Source organism: Opisthocomus hoazin, chromosome 3 (assembly GCF_030867145.1).
Source record: "Opisthocomus hoazin isolate bOpiHoa1 chromosome 3, bOpiHoa1.hap1, whole genome shotgun sequence".
NCBI lineage: Eukaryota > Metazoa > Chordata > Aves > Opisthocomiformes > Opisthocomidae > Opisthocomus > Opisthocomus hoazin.
Genome location: NC_134416.1, coordinates 83,096,201 through 83,121,290, shown reverse-complemented (window position 1 = coordinate 83,121,290; position 25,090 = coordinate 83,096,201). Strand labels below are relative to the sequence as shown.

Below are 25,090 nucleotides of genomic sequence, written 5' to 3'. Positions count from 1 at the left end.
TAAAACTTTGCGATATGTTGGAATGATGGAATGAAAAAGCTAGGTATTTAAAGAAAAGTTCAGAGTTGAAATCCTGCAGTAACCTTTCTGTACAACATTCTGAACATGCCTTCCTTTTGGCAGTTACTGTTATTGTGCAAGTTGAAAAAACACAAATAGTCTCAGGAAGTATCTAGGAAGCGTTGTTCTGTGGTGAGCTGACCCTGTCTTGGACACCAGGTGCCCACCCAAGCTGCTCTATCACTCCTCCTCCTCAGCTGGACAGGGGAGAGGAAACATGATGAAAGGCTGAAGGGTTGAGACAAGGACAGGGAGAGATCTCTCACCAATTACTGTCACAGGCTGAACAGACTCAACTTCGAGAAATTAATTTATTGCCAATTAAAATCAGAGTAGGATAATGAGAAATAAAACCAAAATCTTAAAAACACGTTTCCTCACACCCCTCCCTTCTTCCTGGGATCAGCTTTGCTCCCAAATTCTCTACCTCCTCCCTCCAAGAAGCGCAGGGGGATGGGGAATGGGGGTTGCGGTCAGTTCATCGCAGGTTGTCTCTGCCACGCCTTCCTCCTCACACTCTTCCTGCTCCAGCATGGGGTCCCTCCCACAGGAGACAGTTTTCCATGAACTTCTCCAGTGTGAGTCCTTCCCACAGGCTGCAGCTCTTCATGAACTGCTCCAGCGTGGGTCTTTCCCACGGGGTGCAGACCTTCAGGAACAGGCTGCTCCAGTGTGGGTCCCCCACGGGGTCACAAGCCCTGCCAGCAAACCTGCTCCGACGTGGGCTCCTCTCTCCACAGGTCCACAGGTCCTGGCAGAAGCCTGCTCCAGCACGGGCTCCCCACAGGGTCACAGCTTCCTTCAGGCATCCACCTGCTCCAGCGTGGGGTCCCTTCCACGGGGTGCAGGTGGATATCTGCTCCACCATGGACCTCCATCGGCTGCAGGAGGACATCCTGCCTCACCATGGTCTTCTCCATGCACTGTAGGGGAATCTCTGCTCCAGCACCTGGAGCACCTTCTCCCCCTCCTTCTTCACTGCCCTTGGTGTCTGCAGAGTTGTTTCTCTCACACAGTCTCACTCCCCTCTATCCGCTGTTGTTGTTCCACTCCAGGTTTTCCTTCCCTTCTTAAGTACATTATCCCAGAGGTGCTACCACCATTGCTGATGGGCTCGGCCTTGGCCAGCAGTGGGTCCATCTTGGAGCTGGCTGGCATTGGATCTGTCAGACACAGGGGAAGCTTCTGCAGGTTCTCAAAGCAGCCACCCTGTAGCCCCCTGCCGCTGCCAAAACCTTGTCATGCAAACCGAATACATATTCAAATAAAACTTGGCAAGTCAATAATGTAGTTGATGATGCACAGGTTAGTTTGTAACACATACTTACTCTGTAGCTTCTTTATGTATACATTATAGGAAAAAATACATGATGTAATGTAAATATACAATCATACTTGTGCAAGTGCAGAAGTTGTTTTCTTTCTATGTGAAACCAATCTTAAAATGAGAGAATTGGGGCACTGAGACAGTCCATTATGTAACATCATAGAAAATACGTTTCAAAAGTCATCCTTGTTTGTTGTCATTTAAATGGTTTCATATTCGTGTCTGAGAAGTCAATAGAGAAAGTTAAAATTTGTGTGATTACAGACAGCACTTTTGACAATAACTTTTAGTCAAAAGCGTAAGCAGGAAACAAAATCTTCTGTGGTACAAAGGCACAGGAAAAGCTAATTATTTAGCTCCAAACATCCTGCAAATATTGTCTTGCTTCTCGAAGAGTGGCCAGGATTTTCATTGCTTCCAATTTGTCAACTTGCATTTCCTTGCTTAAAATGTCCACTACAGCATCACTTACACCATCAGCCATGTGCTTCTTATCTCTGCAAAAAAGTAAATAGAGGAAGAAAACGTATGACAGTGTATTTTTCCTTTCATCAGTTTCTTCACAGCCAGGATACTACAGGAAAAGAGGCATTAAAAAAATCCAAAACACAAATACAACTTGTATATTCTATGGCAAGATTCTCACTGAGTTTTCACTCTGCTAAGCATTCACAGTAACAAGGGTTTTTGTCAATCAAACATTACAAAGTTTTCAGCATGCTGTAATGTATAAGAAAAAAACACCTTGGAACTGTAGTTAAGCTGTCACAGAACAATTGGTTTCTTTTAGGAAGAATTGGATGTGCTGAGGTGTTTTTTATTGTTGTATCACCATACAGTTCCAATATACAAAAAAACCCCACCCACCAGAAACTTCACTTATTAATAATGGTATTATTAATACAACTAGCTGACAGTTATTCCTGCAGGATAAAGCATTGACATTGGGCTCTATATTCAACCAGTTTGTCCATTTATCAACAAACTTCTGAAAAACTTCAACCCTCCATGTAAGTTAGCATTCACAAATAAAAACTCCGACTTTAAAATACATTACTATCATGGAGCTTTAGCATTTTGGCCCATCCAAGCCTGGCACACAACAGAAGACAGCGGCTACCCCACATCAGTGCTTTATCACCACTTGCATTCAACTATCTCATTTTCTCAAGAGAAATCTATTAGCTTGAACCCTCCTATTAGCTTAACTGAATACTAGAGAAGAAAAAAAAGTAGTAAGTGACTAAAGCAACCCATGGAACTGTGTGGTTACAAGCTATACTTTCAAGACTATATTGGAAAAAATGCACACGGTGCTGGAATTCAAGCATTCCAGGAATGCTCTTTCAGCATCATGCTGGTCCTTTCTTTCAGACAGCTCAAAATCTTTCTAAAGCCTCAAACTTCTGCTAACTCTGTCCTCTTTCTGAGACAGTCCATCTCCACTCTACTCACCCACATAGAAAGAAGTAACCTCTCTCTTTCAGCAGGACTCTGGCAACGTCCTTAGCACAAAGCCTAATGACATCTTGTACATATTTCGGTGGGGCTACTTCTGCAGTTGAAGAGTCTCTTGAGAAACAAACCTTAAGATGAGTTAACGTGCCATTCTCAAGAAAACATCTGAGCTCATCTCTGAAAGTCAATAAAAGCAGTTAGTAATGAGATAATATGAGATAAGCATTCAATCATGAATACAAAATTAATGTTAAATAGGAAACTTGCTTGAACAAATAGTCTCGATCTTGATGCCGACAACCAAAAAACAGCCATGTCTCCCCAAACTCCCAGTCTGTATGTTCTTCTCTGAGCTTTTGCCTAAACAGACCAAAAAAAAAAAAAAAAAAAAAAAGAATCTACAGATAGCATGTAAATCCAATCCTGTTTTAGGAAGTGCAGAATCCAAAATACCTATAACCTAATCTTCATTCAAAGTAGTGCTTTAATAAACCTATGTAATGGCAGAAATGTGAAATGGCATAAGGTAAATCACAGTCAAACGCTTCTTCTCTGATTTTCTTGAGCGCTCACTTTTGGCCCAGCTCAAAATCAATCAACTTCAAAGGGATTTTTTTTGCCACAGTGCCATACTGGAATAGTCAAGACTGACACTTCCAAACACCTCACAAAACGATCCTGACTGCTGAATAAGAAGATCCCTACCCTTTAGCCATCATCACACGCCCTGTAAAAACACTTGGGAAAACTCAGCACAAAGCAGTTTTAGCATGCTTTCCATTTAGCTGTGGAAACCTGCTAGAATTTATGAATAACAATCTATTTATTACCACATCATCAGAAGAGTTATTGCATTTTCTTGAAATAATGCTGAAGGTATTACTTTAGAGGGGTTTTAGCTGCAACTTTCTAGTTATATTTTGAGAGAGAAATTTAATTTATCACTGATCAAATGCTTATGAAATGCTATGAATCCTTTAAAATAAAATGCAAAATACTTCTAAGAGATAAAGGTATATTTGGGAATTAAAATTAAGGAGTAAGGATTGCACATAAAGCTTTGGTCAAAGTGGAAGTATGGAGTCAGAAACTTCATGTCAAAATTTCACTTTTCTTTCAAATGAAATGGCTTAAAAATAATTGTTACAGGATGCAAGAAATTCCATCACCTTGCTGGAACTAATGAGTCACGTAGGAATGTGTTGGTTACCTATAAACCTTGCAACCATTCCCACATTCCACTCCTTCTGTTCTTCGTTTCCTCTGATTGATTGTATTTTTATATATTTTGGTGATGTATCTGTCATTTTTTGAACAAGCATCTCTTTGCCTTGAAAAATTATGCCGCTGGAGTTGGAGAGGAAAAGAAAGATCTACCTTCCCCCAAATACAAATCCACAAAACCCAAGACTACTGCCCCGTTGAGGGTTCATGTGCCAAGCTCCTCAACATAAAACACCAAAATGTGTAAACACACAGAAATCAGAGAACGTGAGAGAAAACTTGACATTCCTCATGCCAAGGCTTTTAATATAGATGCCACTTCTGAAGGAAATGGATTTTGAATACCAAACCTAAACCAATCAATACTGTTTCTAAAAACTACCAGCCTCTTACAGGACTTCCACTAGCAATAGACATAAAGGATTTCATTTCTTATTACCGTTTCATTCATATATCCACTATGGATATTAAATACAGTCAGATGAAAGTCTAAGTTTTACTCGTTTGAAAAACCAATAAATACATAAGTACTGCTTATTTAAAATTAATAAGACTGCTTCTAATCAGCATACCACTGCTACAAAAAGTAAAAAGAATAAATTAAAAAAGGAGAAAGAAAGATTGACTGCATTTGTACTCAAAACCTGAGGCTGCATTTTCTTCAGCATAAAAAGGCTGCTTTCCAGGTAACAACTCTGTACTTACCTATGTTGTAAGAAACCAATAAATGGCGAAATTCCTGTTCCTGGACCAACCATCATGAACGGGACAGATGGGTCTGCAGGTAAGTGGAAACTATTGTTTGGACGAGCAAAAATAGATATCTAAAATGAAATTAGACAGAATTCAGTTGAAGAATATTCTTAAGTAGTGAAAATACCATGAAATTTGTTGAGCCTTCAGGATACTGACATAGTGTATGTGTCCTCACACCCTTCCAAATCCTGCGCTTCAGAGTTTATTTTTAATGCCACACAGACATTAAGAATAAAATTTCACAAGTTTCTGAAAAAATACCACACCACATTTACAAACTTATTAATCCACCTGGAGGAAAACAAAGGAAAACCACACAAACATGAGTTTCTGAATACGAAAGTTGACTGCACCATAAATTTGGGGAATACTGTTACAGAATTCATAGGAAGTTTGGTGTTGGTACTCAAAAGGAAGTAAAGCAGATTTATTGCTATTATAGGCAACTCAACCTTTTTTTACATTGTGGACATCTAAAAATATTCCAGTGGAGATGAGGATTTGTTTATAGCGAATTGAAGCCTACTGATACTGAGATTGCTTTCTTAATTTTCATGACAATTTTACATAATCTCAAAAAATGCAAATAGGTGAGGGGAAGCACATAACTGCTTAAAGATCTTGGAAAATGGTTTATATTATTCCACCGATAAACTCTAATTCTGATCTTCAGACTGCGCCTGAAAGGAAGTCTAAATATAATTTTCATAGGAGCTCCACAACTGTTGTCTCAATCATGGCTAACACAATGCACAGAAAAAGAGAGATGACTATGCTTAATTCTTTAAAAGATTATTTAAGACTCAGCATCAGCCATAGCAGAGATTCATCCGTTAAAGTCATAAGCAAACATCTGATTCATTTTGCATATTAATTATGAAAGGATTTGAATTTACTTTCAAGTTTAAGGAAGGAGTGAAGCACTAGAACAAGATATTTAAACTTTGTTCTGCAAACCTGAGTGGTTTAGCAGTACTCACTTCTCATTTCTTTCACTACAGATACCACAGCGTTGAACAGGATTATTTTTCTGGTTTCTTGATGATAAAAAAATAGTACAATTCTTGCTGCAGGGGGGCAAAATTTGTATTTCTGTTACACTTGCTATTTCAAACCACACTTGAGTTGGGAGGCTACTTTCCCTATGAATGATTCCAAACTGGTCACTCCTTTAAAAAATACTGCAAATGGTAACCACATTTATATTGTAAAGTGTCTTCAATTAATCTAAGGTATTTTTGCATAAGATCACACTTCTCTATCTTGTATTGGTACTCCATCTATTCCTGCAATCTACGTGTATTGCTGCACATTTATCTATGCTGAATTCTAGCTTACACAGCAGATGTAAATAGTTCTGAACTTTATTCAGACTCATTTTATAATAATCCATTTTTTTTTCCTTTTTAACTCCACCTCTTTTTCTGTGTTTGATCTTTAATATACCACAAATCAATCATATTTTAAATAAAGAGCAGATGTGAATACTGGAATAAGATATATAATGCACATAGGAATCAGTTTGTGTTTTGAGTTAGGTTTTAAAAAATGAAGTCAACCTGTATGGGCTTTCCTTCCATTTTTTCAGACCAACACCTTGAATTATTGGTGTAGTTTTCTTATAACCAAATTCTATGCTTGTTTCCATTTTTCTTAATCAAATACAGATTAGACTGGCAGTCGTTCTTCTGTCATATTATTTATATAGTAGAAGTCACAATTTTTCATTATTAGCTTACACCTAATAACTTTGAGAGCAATGAATTACAGAGATTCTCTGCCATGAAAGAAAAAGAGGCTAAATAAAAAGTACCTTCTCCTAATAATACCCACCGTGCTAAATCATCTTTGATGCACATCAAAAATACCACAGACAGCTGTCCCCTGTGTCATATTCAATAAATTGCCCTTTGCAAACTATGCAAGACCTGACAAGAAGTGAGTTTTACAATTTCTCCCCTATTTCCTGCCACCCTTTCCTGGAAGTGACCAAGTGTTTCTCTCCTACAACACTAACAGTCATAACCATTTCATTGCACAGTGGTATTTTGGCTTATGGAAACATCCTCCAAGACTCGCTTAGGACTACGGTGGGGTAGAAAACAAATCTGGCCATTCACCAATGGGACATTTCACAACTCGGGTATCCACAGATAAAGCAAAATGGAAGTTTACCAACTTCATAATGAAGTTCTAGACATGTTACAGAAGGAAGGGTAAACTTACAAGGATGTTAGAACTGCAAAATGAAGGTGTATACTGCCAAAACATCGGCATTACATCAGAGCAGTGAACAAAGAAACCTGCAGTTGTTTCAAACTTGCATAAATTTAATGATTAAGGAGTTTAGATCTAATATTCATACCTTTTCAGTTGAAGAGTTTCCTCCTTTTGTGTCCAGAGTCTTTTCACTGGGATGCAGTAGAGGTGCAACTAACTCAGCGAGCCATCCTGTACACACTCCTTTCCGTGAGACTGGTCTAGCGGGACAGGCAGAGAACTCCACAATATTAAATACAAAGCACAGTTTTCCTGGCTGATATAAGTTTGAACTGCAAAGACAAAAGTATAAAAACACCCCAAAACATGAGAGAGCTGTACAATCTTACAATGGATCCATTTGCAGCCCAAACCACCTCAACTGAATCAAAATGCTCAGTTTTCAGCTAACTGTGATATTTAGATAGTTAGAAAACGTTTTAAGGTTGGACTCGGAGACCAGTGCCTACAGAAGGGAATCCAAATTCCTACTAGATTCACACGTGTATGAGCTTGTTGTTGAGAACTCTACCAAATTCTTGTCAGACTCTAAAAACAATGTTGTTTGAAATAGTTAAACCCTGCGTTTTTTTGCAACAGGGACAAAATCACTTTTTTCCTCAGGTTTTATCCTTCATTCCTCTCTTTCCTCTTTAGATTATAACATACACACACACACACACACACACACACACACAAACACACACACACTTGAGAAAAAAGCATACCTAAATTACCAAAGACATATAATTTGAATATTTCATTACCTTGACACAGAATACGATCTGGCTTGTAGTTTAGGAAGATGTTCTGGAATAAAAAAAAAGTATCGCTTATTATTTGATTCACCCCAATGTAAATGAAACTGTCGTATAATGAGCATTTACGCTACAACAGATTACAAGTATATTATAATCTAACTGTAATTTTACTCTAGTAACATTCAGTCTTTGTGGTGCAGAAATAAGCTATTAAGACTTGAACTCTATTTTGAATGTCCGTGGAACATCTGTTAGAGATCCTATTAAATGAGACCACAACAGTTAATTTATGGGCTTCTTGGTCAATTAAAAACTACTGTGAGGTGCACAGAAGAGATACCAGTAGCTAGCGGACAAGGTGAAGCTTGAAATTTAATTTTCCCCATCTTTTATCTAAGAGCTCAAAAGCTCCCGGAATTGGCATTGCTTGATTGAAAGTTTCCTATATAGAATGTCCTAGAAGCAGATGTGCCAGTTCAATTTCAAACCACTATGAGTACCAATGCCAATTTTTCAAATCACAGCTAAAAAAGCAACATCAGAGACAGGAGTCTACTGGGCATTTTTTCAGCGAGAAACCCACTATGTGTATCACACACAACATGCATTTATATCTACATATGTATGTACACATACAGAAAAGGTCAAACTCACTGGTGCCTTCAAAGGAAGGACTTGCATGCAGACTGCACATTTCAGCCGAGGAGAAGGGCATATTAAAAGGAAACAGACATATCGCTAAGTGAACAGTGAGGTGGGGAATGGTGACAATAAGCGAGCAATAGTAGAAAAATCAGGCATAGAAAATGCCATAAAACATACAGTGGAGTAACATGGTAACATGCTACTTTTTAGTTGTTTTTCCACATGTACAACCCTTTTGCAGATGTTCCAATAAGTACACAGATACCCTGACACATTTCAAAGATGCTCTGCTACATAAGACACTTGCAAGTCAGAGTCAAGAAAAGCTAGTTCAGTGAAATCACTTCAAGAAGACACTAAGCCCATTCAGCACGTCGCTTCCTTGGGAGAACACATTTAAAAAACTTTCAAAATTTCCTTTTGTTCAGTTCAGTTGCTACAAAACATTTCATACCACCTTTGAAAAGCTAAGTGTTTTTCTGTTCACTGTGAAAATTCATGTATTTGTATGAAGTGGAGCAGAGCTTGTGTTGATTTTTTTTAAATCCCCACAAACTATTAAGAAGGAGAGATTTGGGGTAGGTATGGAGAAGACAACTGGAAGAACACAAAAAGCAATTCTTTTGTTTCATATAAAAAAAAACTTATTAAGAAATTCTGGTTTTCATTCTGGAAAATAACTGCCAGCATTTTCAGATGTATTTGAGATGATTAAAGTTGGAGTCTCATTCCTTCAATATTTTATACAAGGAACCCAGTGAATGTGTTCGATATAAATACAGATATAGCGGGAAAAGCTTTTCATTTGAACAGGTAAAAGTGCAAGAAAGGAACATGTGGGCAGACAAACCAGGAGTTGTAAAAACATGTCTTTTTCAGTTGTAAGAAGTTGATGAACTGTTTCTTAAAGACCCTAATCCTGCAAACAGCTTATGCTTATTTTTTATGCACGGGAGCAATCCAGAGTTAACTGAAGCATAGGTATGCACCTACGTGTTTGCAGAACAAAGACCACAAACCAGAGAGCAGAGCTTTGTTCCCCAACAACAGTTTTAATTTGATCACTATGGATACTACAATATTTCTAAAGCAGTTAACTGAATAGTTATTCCCCTTTCTTGGGAAATTGAAAATTTAGTCTGATGTATTTTCAGAAACGAAATACAATCAAATCTAATTCAGTCACTTACCAATTAACAGGTTAAGTGAAGGCTTGCAGCTTGGAAAAGCATGAAGTAAATCCAGCAAGCAAATATTAGAATCTCTAATAAAGTGTGTGTAATCAGAGGCTCCTTGTCTGCTGCAAAGCTCTTGAAGTCTTCGTTTTTCTCCGGCATCACTGGTACATTCTACAAGAGCTCGCAAAAATGCCTGTATGGAAGAAAATGAGAGTGAATAGTAAAAAAACTTGTCCATTTGGGAACATGGTCATAAATCTGGGAAAAACTTGGGATGCTTGGGGACAGGAAGCAGTCACCTGGAATGTTAATAGATAACACAATTTACTTCCCAATGCACACCTTCACCTACTAGGAAAAATTTACATTTTTATTCGGTGGGTGTTTTTTTTATTTGGCTGCTCCTCGAACATCTGGGACAAGCCAGAAGGTCAGAAAATCCTACTTAGCCTGAGCCTGGGAGAGACAAATAAACACGGACAACTCATTCCCTGAAAAATCCCAAATTTATGAAAGGCTTTCTTATTTATATATTTGCACTTTAGTTAAGTAAACAGCTCCATAACACAAATTAATTCAAGACAAAACACGATTTGCTAAGTTACAGAAGCCAGGAAAGGAATAATAAAAAGTCTTAGAAGACTTATTACTGTAAATAAAGTATAGTCTTTAATGAGTCATGTAAATGTCACTCTGGTGTTTTATTCCATATGTTATGCCTAAATAATGGTACTGCAAGCTTTTCTTATGGGAAAATTAAACAGAGCATTGCAAGATGAAGTAAAAATCAGATTTAAATAGTTACAAGTTTTTTTCCAAAAGCAAGGTGGAAGAATAGAAGAAATATGATCCAAAATGCCAAGCGCAATCAGATGACATATTCTACACAAAACAATACTTGGGAAGTAATTTAGCGTGCTCAAACGCTGAGCTTCCAGACAGTAATTTTGAGTACAGAGTTATATAAAGCACATTCTAAGCTGAACAGGAAATAAAGCAGATCGGTTACAAAAACTGGCTTGGGCAATATTCCTCAGTGAGCACTCTCTGCCTACTCTTATTGTTGAGACAAATTTTCAAAATTGTTAAATGCAGTTTTGAAAAGGTTGAAACAATTGGAAGTTTCTTGTCTCTTCTGCTGCCAAATCCACTAAGCTGAGTGAAAAGCTCCTTCCAAAAACTGATTTCCCTCAGAGACCCAACCAACACAACTGTTTATCTTCATTCTTCATACAAAGTTATCTTTAAAATGTTTTGACAATACCAGAAATACACATGCATTTCCAGTTGCAAAATTCTGGTTTTTTGCAGGCACAGAATGAAAGGAAAATAATATTCATGTTGTGAGAACAAATACTATACAAGCAAAAATCTTTCTTAGAATACTTCCAGGTTACTCAAATGCTAAAGAAAAGCTTTAAAATAATTTAGAAGACATTATGGTAAGTTTCCATAACGCAACATGCATATTTTCAGTGACAAAACTCAACAAATATGGTTCCCTCTCACTAGAAAGAGCAATTTGTCTAAAATGCCTATGGAGCCAGGTACAGTCAGCCTTCCAGTTATCTGGCACCAAATATCTAACACTTTTCTATTTACCTCCAGATTAGTTATGAATCAAGGTACTGCAGAACGCGAATAGAGATTTCAGTATCCATAGCTTGCCAGACAAAGTACCAGAAGTGAAACTTCTCAGAATAAAGTACAAACAGCAGCATACAAACTGACAATCCTTGTTCACTAAGAAACATGGTAACTACACATGAAGAAAGGATAGATCTGTAAGTGCCCATGCAGCATAGCATTGCTAAGGATTTCTCTTTAAAAGAACAAATACATAAATACCTTTTTGGGAACTGCTCTTATTTCCAGACACCAGGTTAGAATGAATTTCAGAGTGCTTCTTATAGGGATGTGTTGTGGATGAGCTGCTCCTAGTTCAGTGGGAGAAAAAAAAACAGAACAAAATGTGCATCTATTAACATCCAAAAATGGCATCACAGAGTGCTTGTTCCTTCAAGAAATACAAGAGTGCTAAACTGCATTCAACTCTGTATGTTTGTGCCCCAGCTGGTTAGTGGAAATTATAAACTAAACAGCAAGACAGTTTTCCAACGAAGCATCAATAACAATTCTCCCATGAAAAGTCAAAACTTATCAGGAAAGCAGAAAACTAAAAGAGGAGTATAATACATGAGTGTTTGAAAAAATTTCATTGCTAAACCGCTCAAGGCTTTATTGTCACTTTCCATCTTGAAGAATTCAGAGGAACATTTACCAAGAAAAGCAACATCCACATTTTTCCCCTTCATCAACAAACACGCCTGAAAATCTGAATACTCTCCAGTTTTCTAATGATCTGACCAAAGGTGTGTGCAGCCAGTGTCAAGCTGCAAATTCCGAGGCCCAGTTGATCCAAGGTCTTTCTGTACAAGTGAATAACACCTCCTGTACTCTTTACAGGTTCCATTTCTGGGAAGAAGACTCACTGACATCCCATCTGTCCCTTTCATGGAGACAGCTTGGGTGCAGTCAGGCTTATCAGCCCATGTCATGCTAAGGCAGCTATTCCAAGTTAACCTCAAAAGCAATGTAAGAGCATTTATGTGACAAAACACCATTAATTAATAAGTTCTGTAGGTCTCGAATTGCTTCCCTACAGACCCAACTTGTATGTTGGGATTTCTTGGCTTTGACATCTAGCTACTGATTCTGACTATACTTTTTTCCATGCTGAAGAACCCTTTAATACTACAGAATTTTCGCTCCAAGAATATACATATATAACTTGCTAAATTACCTCTTCGTATCAGCATTACTTGACTGAACCCTTGTTATAAAGAACAAAATTTACTTTCAGAAGATAAGAGGATTGGCACAAATATAATGCAGGAAAGAAGCATCCATTTTCAGACTTCTGTAAACTTCCTTTTCTTGAACATGCTGACAGCATGTTACAAGAAGGACTTAATCCTCTTCCTAGGATGCTCGTACATACAATAAAAAAAACAACTACAGAAATCCTGTATTTGAACAACAGACTTTGTACCAGACTGCAAACAATTTCTGTTTTGTCCTCTCAACTGATCTCATCTACTTCATTAAAGAATTCATAGACTGAACAAAGAGAGGTTGTGAACAAAATTCAGTGGAATTCCCGGTAAATACTGAAGATGCAGCAGAAGCACAGCCTGCTGTTCACACTCTTCTCCCAGGTTTTTCAGCTGTCTTCGTTCAGTAAATCCACAACCATAATAGTTTGTAGTAACTATTACAAATTGCTCTGAAATGTGAAGCCAGTTAAGAGACAACCATCTCAAAAGGAAAGCAACTTGGGAACATTGCTAGGAATTGCAAAGCTGCATTATAGAGTTGCATTCTTTGGTACAGATGGGCAACAATGAGTAATTAAGTTATAGTAACTTAATGAGTCTCTGCTCACCACCGCAGCTCCAAAGAAATTAATTTGGGTTTGATCCTAAACAATTTAACTTTGTAACTGCAGTGGATGGAAGTCTGTGTACAATCCATCACTGGAGATGAGTGGATCAGCAGCAACTTGCTAAGTCCTGGCCAAGCATCCAAGGCAAGCGTAAAACATCCACATGATTTTCTCTGAGTCACCCAGAAGACTCAAGAGCAGAACCAAGATCTTTGATTCTCTGAGCTGCAATCCAGTGCTATGATCTTCTTTTCCATTATCATTCATCAAGATTCACAAACAGGCATGCATTTTCACATACAACATATGGCAAAATGCTGAATGAATAACGAATAATTTCAGCTTGTTTCCTCGATTAGTGCTGCATTAGGCAGCCACAGATGCAATAACCTGGATTATTTACACATAGGATTAGAGCACTGATATTCCAAGTCTCACTCAACTATTTCACCAATTTTGCCTTGAAGGACAGGTTTTTTGGTATGCAAGAACAATCAAGGGGCTAAGCTATGTTCCCTTGGCTAGACAAGCTCTGATCCATACGGAAAGTACTCTGACACTGATGAACTCGAACTGCCCTGTTAGGGCAGCTTTATGTCCTTCCTGCAACATCAGTATAGCAGAAGAAAGAGAACTACTGTAGGCAGGAAAGAGAGAATATCTCTCTGTGCCTATTCAAGGAGACCTTCACTCCGAACATGCAGCTGACGCTGTCTTTAACTTGCAGAGAGAGATTCAAATTTTATGCAGCCAGGTAGCAGGGCTCTGATTTGCACAGAAAAACCTACTAGCCTTCAGGAAGGACAAAATTTCAAGCCCACCTTCCTATGCAGATCTGATGCTTTTGGCCCTCCATTACCTTCTCCTTCTCTATACCCTTCTCTATTAATTGCCTCCTTTGTAAATGTGCTTGACTGTGTAAAATCTGTAAATAATGAAAACAGTAGAAGTAGCATACCTGTGAAATCCCCGCATGCCACCCAATCTCTTGCTGCTTGTCCGTGCAGAGTTGTTGGGCTCTGGACAGGGTGACACTGCCTTTAGTTTGAGGGTGCTCAGGACCAGCCCTGGTCCAAAGGGAGATTGTTACAAAGCTGGGACTCTCCTGGGACCTTTTTGTTTTTCTTTCTTTTTTTGGGGCAGGGAAGAAGCAGGTGTGTTTGGAGGGGGTCTGTCCCAGAGGAACAAGGACAATTGGGGTTCCACAAGAGGGGAAGGGGTTTCAGCACAGTGGGGCTGGAAAACAGCCAGACCAGCCCCGCAGACCCAGGGCTCATCCGCAGTGCAGAGACCGGGCTGTAACCGATATTGGCTCTGCACAAAATCTAACCGGTGACCCCTCCCAGCAGAGGCTAGTTACTGGAGCGTGGGTCAAGGATGGGGATCAGCTGGGCCTGGACACCCCATACATGTTACAACGTGGCCTGTCATGTAAATTCACTTCATTAATAAGTGAGTTACTCGCCATATCCAAGAACAGGGGTCCATTTACATCTCATATTTACGGGACAACTTGTGTTGCCCTCAGTGATGCAGGGAATCTCACTGTGGGAACTAATTTACCTGTAAGACTGGAACAACAGAGAGCCCTGCCATATCCTGCAGAACTAAAGGCACAACTCAGCAGCACCATGAAGACACCAATTGCAAGGCAAGAGAAGAGTAATTCTCACAGGCCCAGCTAGCAGTACACAGGTATACCTTGAACCTGCAGCTACCCTTTCTGAGGCATGGAATCATAAGATCAGCAGAAAAGATCCACACAGACCTACCATGCTGGTTTTGGCTGGAGTAGAGTTAATTTTCTTTATAGCAGTTAGTTTGAGGCTATGTTTTGGATTTGTGCTGAAAACACTGTGGGTAATGCGGAGATGTGCTGAGCAGTGCTTACACGGAGTCCTGTGTGCTTCTCACACTGCCCCACCAGTGAGTAGGCTGGGGATGCAGAAGAAGCTGGGAGGGGACACAGCCGGGACAGCTGACCCCAACAGACCAAAGGGATGTTCCATACCATATGATGTCAGCTCAGCACATAAAGCTGGTGGTAGAAGGAAGAGATGGACATTCAGAGTGATGGTGTTTGTCTTCCCCAGTAACCGTTACGCCTGATGGAGCCCTGCTTTCCTGCAGATGGCTGAACACCTGCCTGCTGATAGGAAGCAGTGAATGAATTCCTTGTTTGGCTTTGCTTGTGTGTGCAGCTTTTGCTTTTGCTCTACCTATTAAACCGTCTTTATCTCAACCCACGAATTTTCTCACTTCTACCCTTCTGATTCTCTCTCTCATCCCATGGGAGGAGGAGTAAGCAAGCAGCTGTGGGGTGCTTAGTTGCGAGCTGGGGTTAAACCACAAGCCCCTTAATAGGCACCTTGCAGCAGCACTACGTCTTCTGCTTCAGGAGTGCGGCCCTTTTTGGATGTAAAATAGATTGACGTGAAGTGCTGTGCAAGGACAAATTTTACTTTCAAGTGGGGGATTGTTAGATTATGTGATTAAAGACTCATCTCCATAAACATGAAGGAGCACAGAGGACGAATGAGATGCGTGCATGCCAATGCCAGGCTCAATTTCCCAGTCAGAAGCTAACTCATCTACAGCAAAACCAGCAGCAGCATTCTGTGTCCTCTCTTTTCTTAACACATCTCTGTGACTTCCAACCTGTCTCCATGAAATGACAGCTGTGTCCCAATACTAAAGATAAAAACATTCAAAGCTATGCGTACTAACTACTACCAACACAGAAAGAAGTAGTTGTTCACAACCAGTGCATCACACCGTACCTTTCTTTTTAGTGCCCTGCTTAACCTTTACACAAACGAAGAACTCTCCTTTTTCAGAAAGTCCCAAGATGTGAAGAAGTTCTTCCACCTCATTGGCGTTGTTGGGACATATCACAAAGAAGGCATCTCCAGGCTGGTAGTCAAAGACTGTATCCTGTTTTAAAATATGAGCTCTTTTCTATTAAATTGTGTCATAAACCAAGGCCAACAGCACCCCCATTTCTAACAACAATCTTCCTACTATCACAGTCACATGAAACCATATGTTCTTTTACTCTGTACTAACACTTCACTGTTTGAAGCACATCAGAAACTAAATACTCATGTTTTCTTTTCAAGTTTAACCTTACTAAGTAGAAAAATCTTTCCTTATCTGGTTTAAATATTTGGAAATTCTTTAACAAAAACTGCTGAGTAGCCTAAACAGAAGGAAAATAAAAATTTATTAAGAGGATGTGTTACATAATCAGCCCAGATCGTTAATTACTGATACACTTTGTTTTCTGGTTTGAGAAGAGCAAAGAAATGAAGTCCTCATAATTAATGCAATTTTGTATCTCTACACATTATCACTAAAAGAAAATCTGCTGGTTAAACTAATTGATGAACTGTGAAAAGAAAATCTGCTGGTTAAACTAACTGATGAACTGTGACTGAAATGACCCCAACTGTTTTTTATTTTCTGGAGGAGAAAAGAAAAATGGCAAGAGAAGAACACAGTGAAAATTAAAAGGTATCTCAGATCTTAAGACCTAGATTCTACTCAGTTGGCTGAGGTTCTTGTGCGCAACTGCTGAAACCCTACTCAAGCTTCTGCCTCTTATAGGAACATACAGAATTATACTTGCACCATTACGTTTCCCTTACGCATCAGGTGAGATGACTTGCATACATAGATTGTTATTAGGCAAAAAAGGCAAAAAATGTTCAAATTTTCAGTGGGTGCTGATGACAGCATACATGTATACATACAAATACATGCAAAAAACTACATCATCTGAGAGACTCCGTTGCTCAGACCAGTAGACTCTATTTATAATTGAGATTTAAAGATGTCCCATGGATATTGACACAGATTAGGCCAATAGAGTCCAATAAAAGTTACTGACAAAATCACAATATCCCAAAAGTAATCTACAAATTTGGAAAATCACTCAAAAGCAACATATTTTCCTTTTAAAGATGTATTGTAAAGCAATACTGAGCACTCTCTGCCTTTCACCTTCAAATCAGTATACAAAATACAATTTTAAGTGAATAAACTAAACCAGATTTTACACCTGTGGTAACAGAGGTTGACAGTTTGAGTAGTATGTTAACAAGTCAGAGAAAATCAAAGCCAGAGGCAGAAACAGTGCTCAGGAGCTAATGATTCTTAACACTTGATCATACTAGTCAAATTATTACTTCTGTAAATTACCTACGACAAGGAGGAGTCACAATTTACTACACAGTTTCTGAATTTTCCCAAATTGTATACTTACAAAATGAAAGATTATTCATTTTCAATATCCCCTACCTGCCCTTATCCATTGCAAATTCCCTCCAAAAATGTATATCAGTCACTACAGTATCCATGGAACAACAAAGAAATTAATCTGATACTTTCTTTCTACTTTGACTTCCATGGAGTCCTATATTTCAGTGAACAAAATCAAGCTCTGCATTTACAAAGTGGATCAGCCTAAGCTGACATCCTGTTGTATAGCGAATTATTTTTTCTTTTTAAACAGTCAAATAAATAAATCCCCCCCCCAGTTATTACACATAACACACATGATTTTCACCCTTTATTTCAACCCACTAAAGAAAAAGCCATCGCTAACTTACTGCAATATCAAGTTCTAAGAGCAATGCAGTTTTTATCGCATCTTCTCTAGTGAGCTGAACTGCTTTTGTAACTGGCACTTCAAAGGTTGTTCCCTCTGAAATCAGTGAGGACAGATGTGGATTCTGACAGAAAGGACACAAAAATTTACACTAAAAATGCAAATCAGCTGAATGACAGCTTATTATGACACACAGGAATTAGTGCTGGCACAATTTTTTGAAACAGTCCTAGAAAACAATTCAAAACAATGAGGAAAAACATGAATTTTATATATACATACAGTGTTTTGCTCTACATTTTTAAAAATCACATCCAAGCAGTAACGGCCATATTTTCAATTATAAAAAGTCAGTAAGCTTGAACAGTCTAATGGGCCTAAACTGCTATCAAACACAGCTAGCTGTTTCCTCTTTCAAGCGCTGCCTTGAAAATAGCCAATTAGAGAATGGCATTTATGTTAAAACACAGGAAACTCCCCCCTAATTAAAGGATTACTAGGTGTGCAGAACAGACATAAGAAGTAAGAACCGAAGCTATTTAAAACCATCACTGCTGATCTACAGATTCAGACTTTGGGGTGCAGACGGGTCTATTATTACAGGCAATCTATATGAGGAATTTTAAAAACTACAGTTAAATTTACAGCTAATCGGCAAACTCCACACTACAAAACATCATTCAAAGTGAAGTCCTTACCTGACCATGTGTGTCCTGAAACTGCACCTCTAGATATTCTGGTGGCAAGGCAGGAATATTAAGAGCAGATTGAGAGAGAGGAGGGACAGAACGAACAAGTGAAGGTTCAGTGTCTCCAGCTGAATCCACAGTACTGGTGTTGACCAGCTTTTGTGTCAGAACATCGGAACTCCTCACCCCCTCATCTTCTAGCTTCAAGTTCTGTACCTCTGAGCTTAAGTTTAGTTCATGTGCAATGTGCGGGGCTGCAGAGACAGAGCTAGAAACAGCATCAATATGGCTGCTCATGCCTTCTTTTTCTCTCTGCAGTAGAAATACTTCCTTGAGGGCAAGCCAAAGGCCATCAATCCAAGGATCAACCACTAGTTCCAAACTGGGAAGAGAGGAAAAAAAAAGAAGAGAAAGAAATAGATGAATTATTGTGACTACTGGACTGTTTATTTACGGAGCACTGGAACAGGCTGCCCAGGGAGGTTGTGGAGTCTCCTCCTCTGGAGATATTCAAGACCCGCCTGGACAAGGCCCTGTGCAGCTTGCTGTAGGTGACCCTGCTTCAGCAGGAGGGTTGGACTAGATGACCCACAGAGGTCCCTTCCAACCCCTACTATTCTGTGATTCTGTGATTCTGTGAAATCATGAAAAGATAATAAAAGCTAAAAATGCTGCTAATTTTCCATTTTTAACATGCATCTGCAGCTGTTAACAAGATTACTTTTTTGTTAAAAAAGTATTTTTATTTAGTTATTACCACTACGCAAATTTATGGAGTCTAAACTGTATAACAGCCTTGCTCTTCTCCTGGTTTCTCATTTTTATTTTCTTACACGGAACTTTGTAACAGTAAGTTGAAGGGATGGTAGCAAAATATGCAACTAATCATTATGCAACTGCAACATTCATAGCTTACACTAATATTTAATTTTTATTATTTTAGAAGACAAGATATAAGGTTTATGGTTATGGCAATGTTTGTGTTCAACTGTCTCGTATTATCATGCACAGAACCAATATAATCCACAGTTCAAAATAAATTAGCCAAGGCTGCAGCCTACAGGCCAGAAAGGACAACAGAACAGGAAGGGAGCTGTTTTCTCACATAATGCCTCTACAGCAACAAAAAACCCACCTTCTTACATAATTCATATACAGTGCTAAAAAAAAATAAAAAAAATAAAGAAAAAAAGTATGTTTCATGAAGCAGAGAAAACAAATAAAAACATTGTAGGGTTTGCATAAAGCAGCTCTACTGCAAGATGTGAGCTTGGATAAAAGTATGATGCATATGTAGAAAGAGATCCTATTAGCCAGTACTACACGTACTGGGAACTGGTTTTATTTTTATTTGCTTCAGTAAACAGACTACATTTTTAAACGCCTCCAATTATTCTGAATTACTTAGTTTCTAAAACTACTAAATACTCTCCATTTTTCCAGGCATGACACATGTTTGCTCACACTTTAAAAATGCAGTTTTACTTAATGGCAATTGAGATTGAACAGGCATACTGTGCTCAGACAAGACTCATTCCTACAAGGTGCTGAGTATTCAGGTCCAACTGATTTCAAAGAGTTCAGAATGTTTAGCCAAATTCACATGCAACCATTTCATCTTGAAGAAACAAAATCCAAACTCTTTCAGCTCTTACCCTACACAATCATCTGCTAATCCTGTGTCGTAGAAGTGCTGGGCACCAAGTTCTTGAAGACGTTGGTCTACTGTCTTTCCACCATTACAAAAGAAAGTGTACTCTGAATCTCCCAGACCTAGTAAATTCAAGGAAAGAGCAATCATGTCAATCAGCCACCCACCCAGGCTACACAAAGATCTGCAAAGACAACAGAAGATTTTCTTGCAGGCAAACAGAAGAATCTGATATATCAAAGTGCATACTACCAGGACACTCTGATGACCTTAAAAAAAAAATTGTGCTTGTCCCAAAGTAGAGCTGAAAAAGTGGTTCCTCCTTGACAAACGTAAGACACAGAAATTCTCTGACAATGCTTTGCTCTCAATATTCCACATTTCAGAAAAATATTGCTTTAGTTTGAGGCTTTTAAAAAATACAAAACCACTCCTACAGGAAAAAAGTAAGGAACTGAAATAATCAGAAAATGAGTGAAACTGACAAACTGTATGTGAATCACCAAAAGATATTATCTCACCTTCTGGTTAAAATTGTTGATATATATCTACAAGGCAAGGCAGAGAGTATTAAAAGTAATTACAAAATATTGTAATTTCTTTTTTTGAAAAAAGACTTCTGCTCCCTCTCAAGTACAATACTTAGAGCGAACACTTCATTGGACAAGCTGAAATGGGTACCATGACTATATTTTAAGACTGATGACTTCTTAGACTAGAATGACAAAACATGCTACAACTTGGATACTATATCTGTTACAACAAAAATCAGTATGATACAACGCTTATCTTCCTACATGCGCATATGTGTTCAGTCTGCTATGAAAAACCCAACCATTCCACAATTTGTAAGGTATAACTAGGCAATAGCATAACATCTTCTCAAAAACATTACATTATGAGGATGCATACATTTCAGACTCCCACATTTTATATATACCCCCTATAAATTTCCTTCTAGTGGGTACCTTCCTCACTAGAAATCTAGAAGTTTCCTCATTTCTACCTATCAACTTAAACTTGTCAGGCAAAAATAACCTAGGTTCAAACAGAAGTTTCTGGAGTTTGTTTAAACACAACCTGAAAACTCAACGAACCAACCTTACCATCAGCTCAAGACATATCAGATGCATTTTGCCAAATCTGTATTTTGCATCTCAGTCTTTAACCCGAAGTTATATTCCTTCTATTGACGAGTATGACATTCAAAATTAAAAAAATTGTTGCAAATTTAAAGGTATAAGATGATCTTAAAACCTTATTTTTAAGAACATTTTACACTGCCTTCCCCTGTTTATAGAAAAATGCCCAATTACTCACAAAGTCAGGTAAACCCATCTAGTCCATAGAGACTTGACACAAAATTAAAACTTTAACAATTATAGATATCTTACACCATATTTTGTTTATGCAAAGAAAATTAAACTATAAAAAAATAAATTGGTAGCTTACATTCAGATCACTTCTGTGACACTTTTCCTTTATTGCTTATAGAGGAAATTACACAAAAAAGCTGTTCATGTTAAGCACTTAAAAAACTCCAAACAACCTATCCAGAAGTAAAAAATACAAAAATTATTCACTGACAGACAAGTTCTGCAATAATGTAGAAAATACTAAATCACCTAGCAATCCATACTGGAGATGTGCAAAATGATCAGGTGGCAAGGTCGTGTCTTGAATTTTCTTTACAAACTTGCGGGCAGTGTCCGGTGGGTCTCCCGTACCAGTAGTCGAAATAACAATAACTACAGGATCCTTTTCTGTTTCCAGGTTATACTACAAATAACAGAACAAGTAAGTTACCAGGTGCCATTTGTGGCACCTATTTGTGGCCTTAGATACTATCATCCATCCTTCCTTTTCCCAAAGGTACACAGAAGAATGTTTAATCTCATCTTACCTGTATTAAATCACACAGCCTTTCAAGTAACTACAAGTCATTTTGGGGATTCAACTTACAATCTTCGTTTGAGTTTTCAAGACCAGACTGGGTAAAGCCCTGAGGAACCTGTTCTGACCTCAGTTGACCCTGCTGTGAGATAACTCATGAATTCCCTTCCAACCTGCATTATCCTATGATCCCATACACAAATACAGAAGGGCAGCATTTTTAGCAGCACACAGGTGAAGAATACTTCACAACTGCACTCACACAGCTTAAATACACAACTCCTACAGTACCTGCTTTGTCAAGTGGAAAAAGTATTTTATATATATGACCACAACCACATAGTTAGCCATAATCCTGATAATTTCACACAGATAACTGGCGTGTGGCTGTACGAACTGTGGGCATCATTTCTAAGTTCCATTGGGGATCATTTGGTTCTGTCCAGTAACTGCCATGTTACATCTGTCTTTGCTGCTAAAAAGCCCCTGTGCTTTGGGGGAACTGAGGTAGCTCTGAACAGAGATAAACAGTCACCATACTTGACAGTCTGATTTATTTTGGCCTCTTCATCCTATCCCCAATTCATTTATCTCCCTTTTGCTAATACTGTTATTGCACATTTCCTGTGGGTTTATGGGGGCTACTCCCATTATACCAGGTTGACAAGACCTGCCTGTATTTGGGATTGTGCATCAGTTCCATAAATTCAGGTCTCATGCAACCATTTACTACTTCTCAAGTAAAAAGCATTCTGTTTCTGTGACTACCCCAGCTTTCCACTGACAGCAGGCTGCAGCACTGTGCTGGCGTGCTGTCTGTCAGCTCACCCACATGACACACTCCCTCACAGCATGCCAACGGGCTGTGGGTTTTGAATCACATGGACAGCTAGCAATCTCTGTGAAACACAGCTCCACAGAATCACAGGCACCTCGTTTGGGAGTCACCTCTGGAGGCCACCTGGTCCCACCCCACGCTCCGAGCGGGACTAACTGCAAGCGCTGCATTAGGTCACTTGTGACTCGGGCTGAATTTTGAAGACTTCTAAGGGTAGAGATGCCACTTTTCTGGGCAGCCTCTTCCATCCAGAAGAACTTCTGCGAGTGTCAAATCTGAGTTTATCAGGCTGCACTCAGTGGATTTTGCCTCCTGTTGCAGTCGTCTGCTGCCAAGAAGAGTTTGGCTCAAGTGCCCTGCTATTAGGCCTCAGCCTCTTCACCATAGTAAGCAACCTGAGCTCCTTTAACTGCTTCCCATAGGTTTCAGTTTAAACTCTCTCCCAGCATTCAAAGTTTAATAACACAGTAGAGTTAGGAGAAAACATAAATAAGGATTGCAAGTGACACTATATTTCATTTCAAGCAGTTTCAGCACTGCAATTCAAAACTTCAGTTTGAGAAGTTGTCTTCTTAACACTTCACTCCATAAATCACCCAAACCTTATCTCCTCCTCAAGGCACGTAAAAAGTTACCTTTTCCGTCTACAATCCAAAAAGGTTAGGAACACAAAGAAACAGAGTATCGAGGGGTTTTGCTGTTGTCATTTTTTCCAAAACCTTCCTGAAGAACCTAAAAACAGTTACGTGGAGCAACTTAAATTACCATCTGGAACAGTGTCCCGTGCCTGACAGTGGCCAACAGATGGTGTCTAGAGAAGTACAAGAGAAGAGAGGAAGCATGCAAGGATGTTGCCCAAGTATTAGGACAGGTTTCAGTGAGTTGTGGTCCAGTGACGTTCCAAACAGAGGTTTTGTCTTTTACAAGTTCAGGTGAACTCAAAGTACCCACAAATTCCCAAGACTTCCAAAACTGAACTACAGCTGTGCAAAAAAAGGCCTTAAGAGTCCTGCTGCAGTAACCCAGATTTTCAAAGCCACCACAGCTGATTTTATAAGTACAGACACAAGACCTCCTGCAGTGCACTGTCACAGATGACCATCGCTTTTACAAACAAAAGAAAACTCTTCCGGTAAATAATGCGAGGGTCTATTGGTATCACATAAAAAGTTATACTAAGTTAAGTTCCATTAAAAAAAAAAAAAGATACAAGCATAGAAACTAAAAGCTGGTGTATTAGAACAGAGGTATGATTAGTTCACTAAATTCTTGCTTGCTCCACTACACATTCTCCTCTGCAACCTTAAAGACCTTTTGTAAGCCAAATGTTTGTGGACAGACAGACTCCTTAAGAAGAAAAGTCCAGGCCGTCTGGTCTCTGGAAGGACAGAGGTCCTGCACTGATCTGTGTCAATTATCACTAGACCAACAAGAACCTCACACAATTACACAGTTTTTTACTCTGCCTTCCACTTCTTCCTATATCCTTGGTGTTACATCTTTGTCCCATTATTTCTCTTTCCTTCAGAAGTACTCCTCAGCTGAGGACAGCAATGGCAGAAGAGCAGCGAGCAGCCTGCTCAAGCTGTGAACGATTATTGCACGAAGAGGAGGGGATCAGACACCCAGATGCTGTCTCACCCAGAATAATACATACCGTGGCAAACGTGCTTATTCAGATAACTCATCCAAGGCTGACTACATGCACTGTGATGCAAGCTGATCTCCATTTAGCCTCGTATTTTACTGCTCCTACCTCAATTCCACTTCATTTCAGTCTTTCCTCAAGCATAAGAAGCAACCACAGTAACCAGCCAAAGATTTATGACCTTTTCTCACCTGCAAGAGTGTAGGTGAGAGACACTACCCAGACTCAGCCAGCGTTTCCAAGACTTGAGCAGTATTTGACCCCTCATTTCTGTATGGCAACAGGATCACATTACGACTATTGACTCTGTAGCCACCTGTTCCATCCATAGACCTTCACAGAAGCCCCTTGACGTGGTGACAAGGTCTGAGAAATACCCAACAGCCACATAAAGATGGGCCTTCTAATTGACAAATACAGACAAAACAGGAACTTCTTACAACCTCGCCTAAGGCACACAACCCACCTCTCTGAAACATGCATGTTGTGGAATAAACTCTCATATCTAACTTGCCCAAAGGACTTCACACGAGGCACGACCACATTCAAGTAAGCTCTTGCTCCAGCACATTATGTCAGCCTGCCTTCCCCTCCCTAATTACACCTACGCTTCCAGAAGTTCTCTTTATTTACACTAAAGGCTAAGGAA

At 39.1% G+C, this 25,090-nt stretch overlaps 1 protein-coding gene across 6 annotated transcripts in view; it reads right to left on the bottom strand.

Moving 5' to 3' along the window:
* Positions 1-352: 352 nt before the first annotated feature.
* The window catches only part of MTRR (5-methyltetrahydrofolate-homocysteine methyltransferase reductase), a 30,321-nt gene continuing 5,583 nt past the window's right edge, over positions 353-25,090 (bottom strand). For 5 of the 6 annotated variants that reach the window (XM_075416793.1, XM_075416795.1, XM_075416794.1 and 2 more), the window contains 13 exons: positions 21,688-21,841; positions 20,067-20,184; positions 18,421-18,793; positions 17,724-17,846; positions 15,894-16,047; positions 11,517-11,605; positions 9,681-9,861; positions 7,852-7,894; positions 7,191-7,377; positions 4,775-4,893; positions 3,113-3,205; positions 2,843-3,022; positions 353-1,884 (listed from right to left, as the gene is read on the bottom strand). In XM_075416793.1, the coding sequence (XP_075272908.1) occupies positions 1,740-1,884; positions 2,843-3,022; positions 3,113-3,205; positions 4,775-4,893; positions 7,191-7,377; positions 7,852-7,894; positions 9,681-9,861; positions 11,517-11,605; positions 15,894-16,047; positions 17,724-17,846; positions 18,421-18,793; positions 20,067-20,184; positions 21,688-21,841 (1,959 nt within the window). In that variant the 3' untranslated portion in view covers positions 353-1,739. The remainder of the gene's footprint in view (positions 1,885-2,842; positions 3,023-3,112; positions 3,206-4,774; positions 4,894-7,190; positions 7,378-7,851; positions 7,895-9,680; positions 9,862-11,516; positions 11,606-15,893; positions 16,048-17,723; positions 17,847-18,420; positions 18,794-20,066; positions 20,185-21,687; positions 21,842-25,090) is intronic. The other variant, XM_075416796.1, reaches the window with a different exon arrangement.